The 10,143-nt window shown below is 54.9% G+C and overlaps 1 protein-coding gene across 1 annotated transcript; it reads right to left on the bottom strand.

The window, feature by feature from the left end:
* Positions 1 to 572: 572 nt before the first annotated feature.
* Positions 573 to 9,812, bottom strand: PLA2G2F (phospholipase A2 group IIF). Its single transcript, XM_050793086.1, has 5 exons — positions 9,577 to 9,812; positions 8,883 to 8,935; positions 5,484 to 5,628; positions 4,405 to 4,514; positions 573 to 880 (listed from the first exon to the last, which is right to left on the bottom strand). Exons 1-5 carry the CDS (start codon positions 9,690 to 9,692, stop codon positions 705 to 707), a joined length of 600 nt encoding a protein of 199 aa, XP_050649043.1. The 5' UTR covers positions 9,693 to 9,812; the 3' UTR covers positions 573 to 704.
* Positions 9,813 to 10,143: the final 331 nt, after the last annotated feature.

Below are 10,143 nucleotides of genomic sequence, written 5' to 3'. Positions count from 1 at the left end.
GAGGTGTACCTGGGTGTGTGGCTCTGTCAGTGCCCAGGAGCCTGCTCAGAGGCTGGACTTCGGGGCTGGGACGCTCAGCACTGCACATCCCCTAGGGTCTGAACTGGACTCATGGCCACCTCAGTGAGGGCTGGGGTGGGGCACCTGCTCTGTGAGTGGGGCTCGAGAGAGCCTCAAGCCCAAAGTAGCCACCACCCCAGGCCATCCTGTGGGATCAGCTGAGGGGCTCCCAGAACCCAGGTTTCGTGACCAGCAATCTGCCTTCCTGTGATCTTGGGCCGAGGATGCACCCAGCTCTGGACCTGGGCTGGCAGCTCAGATTCTCGAAGGCTCCGGGGAGTCAAGCTGGCGCCAGCAACAGAGGCCCCACTCAGAGGCCCCTCTTCCTCTCTCTCGGGTCTTCCCAGCCACCCTCAGGAGAGACTCCTACAAGCTCCATGCCTCCCACCCAGTCCAGAACCAGCGGCAGGATGCACCCATGCTTGGGGCTGGGTTGGGCTGGGGGAGTCAGGACCCAGGCCTTCCTGAGTCCTCTGGGGGCTGAGCCCTGGCTGGAGAGCTCCAGGGGGAGGCAGCCAGCAACCTTTGGGCTCCCAGCCTGGCTCCTGCCCTCCCTGCTCCTCATCTGGTCCCCTCCGCCCGCTCTTCTCTCTCAGACCTCAGAGGCTCTAGGGAGGGGTGGGGGACGCCGGGGATTGGTGACTCTAGGTGACCTCCTCAGGGGGTGGTTCATAGATGCTGCAGTTGGGCGTGGGGCCCTGGCAGTAGACATTGAGGAAGCCGCGGTACTTCTCTCGGTACGTCTGGTTCATGAGGCACAGAACCACGTTCTTGTCACACACGCATGTCTGCTTGTCACACTCTGTCTTGTTGAGGTCACCTATAGGGGGATGGGGGCAGCAAAGGCTGTGGATGAAAGGGGCAGTGGCTCCCCCAGGACCACTGCTGGGGAGGGGAGCACACAGACTTGGAGAACCCAGTGGTCCTTGGAATGTGTTCCCTGGGTGGCAGGACCAGCACCACTCACGGGCCCCACCCTCCACCTGCAAGGTCAGCAGCTCTGGGCTGGGGCCCAGCAGTCTGTGTTGTAACAAGCTCTCTAGGTGACTCTGGTGCATAGTAAAATTAGGGAACCACTGAAGCCCAACACAGTTATTGCATAACTGAGGAAACTGAGCCCCAGAAAGGGGGATGGGTTTACCTAAGTCACCCACAGAACTAAAGCACCTCCCACACCCCCAGGCCTGTTACTTCCTGCCATCCCAGACCTCTTCCCTTCAATCACAGATTCAAAGAAAGCCCACCGAAGAGGGAGTTATTGCCGGGCATACTGGCTCACGCCTATAATCCCAGTACTTTGGGAGGCCGAGGCAGGCGGATCGCCTGAGGTCAGGAGTTCGAGACCAGCCTGGCCAACATGGTGAAACCCCATCTCTACTAAAAATAGAAAAATTAGCCAGGCATGGTGGTGGACGCCTGTAATCCCAGCTGAGGGAGACTGAGGCAGGAGAATCGCTTGAACCCTGGAGGCCGAGGTTGCAGTAAGCCGAGATTATGCCACTGCACTCCAGCCTGGGCAACAAGAGCCAAACTTTGTCTTAAAAAAAAAAAAAAAAAAAAGATGGAGTTATTGGTAAGAAATGAGTGGGAAAAACACTTGTCAAAAGCTTAGTCAATGCCTAAGAGCCAAGCACATGCCAATTCCAGGGCAAATGCTACTGTTGTTTGTCCCTGTGCTGTTGTTATAATTAGTAGATTTCAGGAAACATCCTCAGGTGCACAATAGAATCAGCTGGAGGGTTTGCTCTAACTAAGACTGCTGGACCTCACCCCTAAATGTCAGATTCAGTAGGTCTGGGTGGGGCCTGATAATTGGCATTTCTAACAATTTCCTGGGTGCTGCAGCTGCTGCTGTTGCTGGTTCAGGGACAACCCTTTGAGAACCTCCAATTAGCTTGATCAGTCTGCAAACTTTTCATACTTTCTACCAACAAAATCCTGTCTCTTAAATGAAACTGTGTAAAGAAGGCTGGTGCATCAGACAGCCCCAGAAGAAGTTGCTTAATGATAAAATACACTGAAGTACCAGCTGAACCTCTCAGGAACTGTGTGGCTATCACCTTTCAAGGCCTCTGGCTCCAATGGTCCCAGGGATCCCCCAAACCCAGCATGAAAGTCACTGCTTTAAGTTAGTCCGTTACCCCTGGTGGGTGGTGGTGGGGGGAGAATCTCTCTCCTCCAGCTGCTTTAATAGGGGGGCATCTGCTGTCTCAGGCCAGCCCCTCCACCTCATGTTTGAACAGCAGAACATGAGGACCACAGAGATCTGGGCTCCCAAGGGGTCCCAAATTGCACCCCAGTCTCCACTAGACTCCTTCCCAGGTGACAGGAGACGTGAGTGTCTTTGCAAAGCCAGCATTGCTTGTGAGCTATTAATAAGCAACAACTGGTAGTACCAGGTGAAGATATGGGGGCAAAGAAGGCCCAGTGGCTGCTCACAGGCTGGGCCAGGGGGGAATCCTGCCTCAGAGAGGGGCACAGAGTGGAGCAGGGCAGGGAAAACTGGGCACTGCTACCTGGATGCCACTTGCGCTTACCTACATTTCTCAGTTGGGAAATAGCCACAGCAAGTTCATGGTAAATGAGGGAACACACCAGGCCAGGTGCTAATACCTTGGATCCCTAGAAACACTGGGCGTCCTGGGATGGAGCCACCTCTGCTGGTGGGGTCCGAGTGACAGAACCAGAAGAGAAAGAGTCCGCTCTGATCCAAACCCCTCAATGGACCCATGAGTGAGGAAACTGAGGCCAGGCGGGGAAGGACCTGCCCAGGGCTACACGGAGCGAGGAGATGGCGACAGAACCAGAGTTCAAACCCAGGTCCCCCGACTCCCAGGCCAGCATGCCTCAGAGCCTCCCTGCAGAGCTGCAGCCTCAGAACCATCTGGGGAGCCGGCTGAAAGCCAAATTCCGGGGCCCCACCCACACCCACTGAATCAGAATCACTCAGAATTTGGGAGACAGGAGAACTGGGATGCCAATTCCAGGACTGGAGCTTCAGAGCACCTCAGGGAGATGTTCTCCAGCCACAGCTAGGCTGGTCAGATTTAGATTTAGCAAAAAAAGCAAAACCAAAATCAAAACACAGGATGCCTGGTTAAATTTCAATTTCAGGCTGGGCTGGCTGGTGGCTCATACCCATAATCCCAGCGGACTCTTTGGGAGGCAGAGGTGGGAGGATTGCTGGAGGCCAGGAGTTCAAGACCAGCCTGGGCAACATAGTGAGACCCCATCTCTGCAAAAAATACAAAAATCAACTGTGCGTGGTGGCACTTGCCTGTAATCCCAGCTACTCGGGAGACTGAGACAGGAGGATCACTTTAGCCCTGGAGGTCAAGGCTGCAGTGAGCTACAATGGCACCACTGTACTCCAGCCTGGGCAACAGAGCAAGACCCTGTTTTAATTAATTAATTAATTAAAATTTCAGGTAAATAGTACATGTTTGGCTGGACGCGGTGGCTCACACCTGTAATCCCAGTACTTTGGGAAGCCGAGGCGGGTGGATCACGATGTCAAGAAATCAAGACCATCCTAGCCAACATGGTGAAACCCTGTCTCTCCTAAAAGTACAAAAATTAGCTGGGCGTGGTGGCGTGCACCTGTAGTCCCAGCTACTTGGGAGGCTGAGGCAGGAGAATCACTTGAACCTGAGAGGCAGAGGTTGCAGTGAGCTGAGATTGCGCCACTGCACTCCAGCCTGGTGACATAGCAAGACTCCTTCTCAAAAAATAAAAAAATAAAAAAATAAAAAAAAGTACATGTGTTAGTAGAAGTATGTCCTAAACATTTCATTTTCTATAAATACTAATTAATTTTATACTAGCATTTAGTTTTGAGTATCAATATGTCCCATGCAATATTTAGGATGTATTTAATATTAAAACATTTTTATTGTATATCTAAGAAATGAGTTTCACTAGGCAGCCTGTATTTCTTTCTTTTTTCTTTTTTTTGAGGCAGAGTCTCACTCTGTTGCCCAGGCGGGAGTGCAGTGGTGTGCGATCTTGGCTCACTGCAACCTCTGCCTCCCAGGTTCGAAGTGATTCTCATGTCTCAGCCTCTCCAGCAGCTGTGATTACAGGTGTGCACCACCACACCCGGCTAATTTTTGTGTTTTCAGTAGAGACGGGTTTTCATCATGTTAGCCAGGCTGGTCTCGAACTCCTGACCTCAAGTGATCCACTCGCCTCGGCCTCCCAAAGTGCTGGGATTACAGGCGTGAGCCTCCGCACCCAGCCGGCAGCCTTTATTTAATCTGGCAAGCCTGTCCACCATCCCAGCACAGCCTGGTGGAACCAGCCACTCCCTTCTCCAGGGGCCCAGGTGACAGGGGAGGAACTCACTGCAGACTATCTCAGTGTTGTTCTCGATGGTGTGATCATAGTGGTCCACATAGGGGTGACAGCCCTGGTCAAAGAGTTCCTGGTAGCAGCAGTCGTGGGCGTGGCAGCACCTAGGGAGCGGCAGAGGTGAGTGGACAGTCATGGCCGGGCTGGCCCATCTCCCACCAGCAGAAACCTCTGATCATCTCTTCCAGTCTCTCACAGGTCAAACGTTCTAACTGAAGCCCAGAGAGGGACAGTTACTTGTCTGAGGTCACACAGCCAAGCAGAGCTGGGGCCGGTACCCCAGGTTCCGATCCTCACAGCTTCAGCTTTGTGGCACCTGCCAGGCCTGCCCACCCCAGGACACATTCTCCCCTGTGTCTCTGTTCTATCCACAGGACTCCCAGCTTTCCCCCAGAGCCCTGGCTACAGCTGTGGGAGGGGTCAGAGGCTGCCTGGGTTTACGTCAAGGTTGGAGGAGCGTCGACTGTAGGCAGAGGCTACCCCTGGCAGTGCCTCATGGCCAGGGAGGGACAAAGGTCTGGAGTTGTCAACAGGGACTAGTAGGATGGGGGACAAGAAGCACAGGCAGCGTGGCTGTCCCTCACCTCTGGGGGAGTGAAGTCAGCTAGTCAACATGCATTTATTAAGCTTTCTGTGATACAAACTTGGTGCTGGCTGCTGTTGGGGAAATAGGAGGAGAAGACAAGCCATGGTTGCTGGGAGCTCCCAGACTGATGGAGGAGGCACGGTCCTGTCTTCCAGAGCCTCCAGCCTGAGGTGGGCAGGGGTCACAGCCCTTGCCTTTGTGGGGTGTAAGCTGTATGACTGCTCTACCACAGTCAAAGGTCCCTTCCTAGAGAGAGGAGGGGCTGAAACACTTCCAAGTCCATGACCTTGGAGATGGACAACAGAAAGCGCCCAAGACAGTTTGGAAAGAACATAGTCAAAGACCAGGCTCTGGTCACCAACTCATCAAAGAAGCCGGATCCCTTGGGGAAAGAAGGTCTCCCCCTCTCAGGGATGGAGGGTAAGTTCAGTCTGACCTTCAACTGTCCTCATTTGGCCCCTGACAGGAGCCCAGGTCTGGTACCTACCAGTCCACCTCATCCTTAGGCTGGCCACGGCCCCCCAGCCCACAGTAGCAACCGTAACCCACGAAGGACAGGATGGCGTTCCTCCCCGTGACGGCCTCCACCATGGCCCTCAGGTTGAGCAGGCTGCTGTGGGCTGTGGACAGAACTGCAAGAGAACCAGGGGGGTGATCTGAGCCTCTGCCCCATGGCTGGCTGCTCCCATCCTCTCTCATCCTGAGAGTCTGGTCTGACCATCCTCTCAATACCTAGGGTAGGTGGGAGAAGGAAGGAGAAAGCAGGAGAGGAAGCTGGGGCAAGAAGGGTGGGCAGCTAAGCAGGAGGAAAGAAATCTACAAGATACCATGCATGGTGTGCACCCACATCCCAGCAGTAAGCCCTGCAGCCCCAAGAAAACAATGCAGGTCATCCTTGCTGGGGGCTTGCTCCATGCCAGGTACTGTCCCAAGCTCCTTCCGTGCATGAACCCATTGAGTGCGCACTGCACGCTCTTGTTATCCCACTACATCGATGAGAAGACTGAGGCCCAGTGCATTTCGTAACTTGCTCTAGGTCCTATTGTCAGAAAGCAGTGGAGACAGAATTTGGACCCAGGCAGTGAGGGTTTTGCACCCACACCCTCTGCCACTTGGCTGTACACACTTCTCAAGGGGGATGCCCAAGCGCCTGGTATGCTGGAGGAGGCTTCGCAAAGGCCACATGCTGTTAGCAAGCTCAGGGGGTTGATTCTGGGTCCCCTCCTGGCCTCTGCCTCTTGCCTCTGCCCTCCTGGGGGCCTCAGAGTCCCCACCATGATCCCGGGGCTGGTGCATCTCAGGATCAATCCAGAGACAATTCGGTGCTCTGGTCGTTAATGAAGAAACAGAAAAGCCTTTGTAGTACAGGCTGATATTGGCTGGGGGTAGGACAAAGGAAAACGCTCTCCCCACACACATACAGAGGGAGAAATAGTACAAGGACACTCCCTGCACCAGCGAAATCAGCTTCATGGCACCTGCCAGGCCAGCCCACCCCAGGACACATTCTCCCCTTGCCACTGCTTCTCTCTGTCTTGCAGTCTGTGCCCGTGCAGTGGCTCTCTGAATCGCCTGCGCTGCCTCTGCACATCCTCCTGGATGCAGCACTGGGTCCACACGCCCAGTCTGGCACCTACAGTCCTTAACCTGGGGGAAGCTGCCCTACAGGCACCAGCAGGAGACCCAATCTATCACCATTTTATGGGTGAGGAAACTAAGGCTCAGAAAGGTGCAGGCTTGCCCAGGTCCCACAGGCTGGAAAGGGCAGAGCCCAGACTGCCCGGGGTTTGTGTGCTCTGGAGCTGGGAAGCTAACCACAGAGCAGCACAGCTCTGCCTGCTTCCCCCACCCCAGCCATTCCAGCTGCAGTCAGCATGAGGGGCCTAGCTCAGCACCCTTCCTGCTGCTCTCTCCATGTCCCCACCCTGCTCCCCAGCCTGAATGAGGAAATGTACTGGGAGAGGGGAAAGTCAACAATTTCAGAAACTGGTGGCTCAGGGGAATCCCAAAGGCCACTCTTGCTTGCTTCCAGAGACATGGTATCCGACATCTCTAACGACAGGGAACTCGCCACCTCAATGTGTCTTAGTGGGAAGAGCATTGACTCTGGAGTCAGACAGACCTAGGCCAATAACCAAGGCCAGCTGGGACTCCCTGGGGCTCCGTTCTCCCATTTGTAACATGGGAGTAACAATCTCAACCATGAGAGATCAGGCAGGCCAGTGCCCTGCTTGAGGCTTGGCACATACCAGCAACCTCTCAGATTGCAATTCCCAAAGCAGAGGATGGGGATAATGATGCCCTCCTTGCAGGGCACCTTGGAGGTTGAAGTGTGATCACGAAGGTGTGTAGAGTGCCTGACCCCCACAGCGCCTTGAGGAGGGACCCAGCCACTGTGAGCCCCTGGCCTCCTCCCCATCCACCCCGGCCTTGTAAATGTTACCCTGGGGGAGGGGGCACCTCCAGTCCCTGGGACCCCCTGACCGGCAACTCCCATGTGGCAAGAGAAGAAGAGCAAGAAACCTACGCAGCCATGCACAGGGTGCACACACACACAGACACACACACACACTCATCTCACACACATTCACACACCTGCCCACATCACACTCTCCTCTACACACCACATACACTTGTACACACACTCACCCCCAGACACCTCAAACTCACCTACACTCACCCACACACACCTGATACACACACACCTACCTGACAGACACACACACGTACCTGATACACACACACATACCGTATACACACACACATACCTGATACACACACACCCATACCTGATACACACACACACTTGCACACTCACACCCTCGTGCATTACAGATGCACTCACATACACAACGCAGGGGCCCGGCCCAAGGCCACATCCACACTGACAGTCCCAGCGAAGGAATCCAAGTCCGCATTCAGTGGGGTTGAAGGTTCTGCCCCTAACCAGTGGCTTGGGCTGAACTCAGGCAGTCATCTCCTCAATAACAGGTCACTTTGCCTGAATGCAGCCAGCCCTCTCTCACATGGAACCTTATTTTGGTTTTTGGCATTTATTTCTTTTCCTCAAGCCAGGCTGTGTTCTGGTGAGGTTTAACAGGCTGCATGAAAGGCCAGCGAGAGGCCCAGCCAATGGTCCATGGAACTGGGACACCTGCCACATGAATGATGCTGGGACGAGTGGTAGGGTCAGGTTTGTCAAGAGCCTCACACAACAATCCTATGGGGGGCTGCCCAGAGCAATGATACCCTGGGTACCACCCCCAGAAAGAAGCCCCTGACCTCCCACCACTCTGCAGTACACAGACACCCACCCTACACACACACACACACACACACACACACACACACACACACCCTTCTGCAGATCTGTGCACCCTACATCCGTAAGCACGCTCTGGAGACACACACCCCAATTAACACATGCTTACACGAAGAGACACAAACGGGCTTGCACTCAGGTGCCTACAGTGTCACATACTTTATAGATGCGTGTTGCACACATAGACATCATCAAGTGCTCAGGCACACCTACACACACATAGGTACCTGCGCCTGTCTGCACACAAAATCATTAACTCCTGTCTGATGGACACACGCTAATACACACTCAGGTACACAAATGCCCAGCCAACACCAGCATTTTATGATGCTTGCTCAGCCCTGCGCCCTGCCCCCTGGGGCTCATAAAAGCCTGTTTACAGGTGGCTGGAGGGGTAAACAACCCCAGAATTGGGTGCAGTCTGCTGGGCTGAGCCAGGAAGCAAAGCCCAGAGAGAGGAAGGAACTTAGGCTGGTCAGTGGAACCCTAACTCAGGCGCCCAAGGTCATGGGAGACAGGCCAGGAGCGGGAGAGAAGGAGGAGCCCCCTGGAGTCTTTACTCACCACTGCTGGCAAGGATGGCCACGGCAAAGAACTTCTTCATACCCAGGCTAGACCTGAGGGAGGACAAAACCCGGAGCTTGAGTCCATCCCCTTCACCCCTGGCAGTGCTGGACCTGCTGCTTCCTTCCTGAGCCTCATGACAGGTGTCATCAATGATGTCCCTGGATGTCCTAGTTGCTGCTCCTAGTGCTGTCATCAGCACCTGCCCAGCCCCTCCTGGAGGAGCACACCCCAGATGGCAGAGCCAGGAGGCACGAGTACCTCCTTGCCCCCCACTCTGGCAGAAACCCCCTCTACACATCAGCCTCCAGGACAGGAAGCCCACTGTCTCAGGCCGGACCTCCCATGTACACACTAGGGAGTCCTGGAAGGAAGTCATGTGACCCAGCTTAGCAGCTGGGTCTTGAACCCAAAGTCAGGAGTCCTAGGTCCCTGGATTCTGGTCCCAGCACCGCTTCCAAAATGTGTGGCCTCAGCCTCCCTGGGCCACATGAGGGTTGTGGCCTCACTCTCCCTGGGCCACATGAATGCCACGTGAGGGTTGACTAAATGATCCCCATTTAGTGCTGGAAAAGTAGTGACCATCTCAGCCCGCCACGCAGACTCTCAGGAGACAGGAATTCTAGGAACCAGTCCCTCACCCCTGTCTCTGCCTCTCCCTGGAGGATTCCATCTCAGGGTAGCAGGCACCTACCTGGGGGTTCTTGAAGGACAGGAGGCTCGGAAGCGTGGGCCCCTCCACCCAGAGGAGCATCTATCCAGCACCTTCTTTTTGAACGCTTTGGGGTTGGCCTGCGCCCCATCTGCCATGTTCCGGGTTCTGGGGGGCCAGCAACATAGGTCTTGAAAGGTCTGAGATACGCTCCAGAGGCTGCGGGGAGCAGGCTCCAGCTTCAGGCTGCCTCGCACACTGGCAGGGGAGTGCCGGGGCAATGCCCCTGGGCAGGAGGCAGGTGACACATGCCCTAGAAAAAGGAGGCTCCAACTCCTCCTCCCACCCCCACAGCCCTGCCCACAGCCAGTTGGCACAGTCCCCACCCCTGGGTGCTCTGGCCTGCCTGACTTGGGGGTTTACATACCAGATAGGAGAATCGGCCTTCCCCATGCATCTGAAAGGAAATTAGCCCAAAGGCCTCTCTTTCCCCATCTGAAAGATGTTAAAGATAAAACATCACTCAGTGACACTTGTTGAAGCATGAAGCACAGTAAGGCAGGCTTTGTTCAAAGGGGCCATGGGGACATGTGTAGGGCCATGGCAGTG

Source organism: Macaca thibetana, chromosome 1 (genome assembly GCF_024542745.1).
Source record: "Macaca thibetana thibetana isolate TM-01 chromosome 1, ASM2454274v1, whole genome shotgun sequence".
In the NCBI taxonomy this organism is placed as follows: domain Eukaryota; kingdom Metazoa; phylum Chordata; class Mammalia; order Primates; family Cercopithecidae; genus Macaca; species Macaca thibetana.
This window is presented reverse-complemented; position numbering and strand designations above follow the sequence as displayed.

What these genes read in the sequence shown, in the direction of transcription:
- PLA2G2F (XM_050793086.1), bottom strand. Translation starts at nt 9,692, where the DNA reads ATGGCAGATGGGGCGCAGGCCAACCCCAAAGCGTTCAAAAAGAAGGTG. An exon ending in TGTCCTTCAAGAACCCCCAG is followed by an intron (nt 8,936 to 9,576) that starts GTAGGTGCCTGC and finishes GTCCTCCCTCAG; the next exon opens with GTCTAGCCTGGGTATGAAGA. An exon ending in CCTAAGGATGAGGTGGACTG is followed by an intron (nt 4,515 to 5,483) that starts GTAGGTACCAGA and finishes GCCGCTCCCTAG; the next exon opens with GTGCTGCCACGCCCACGACT.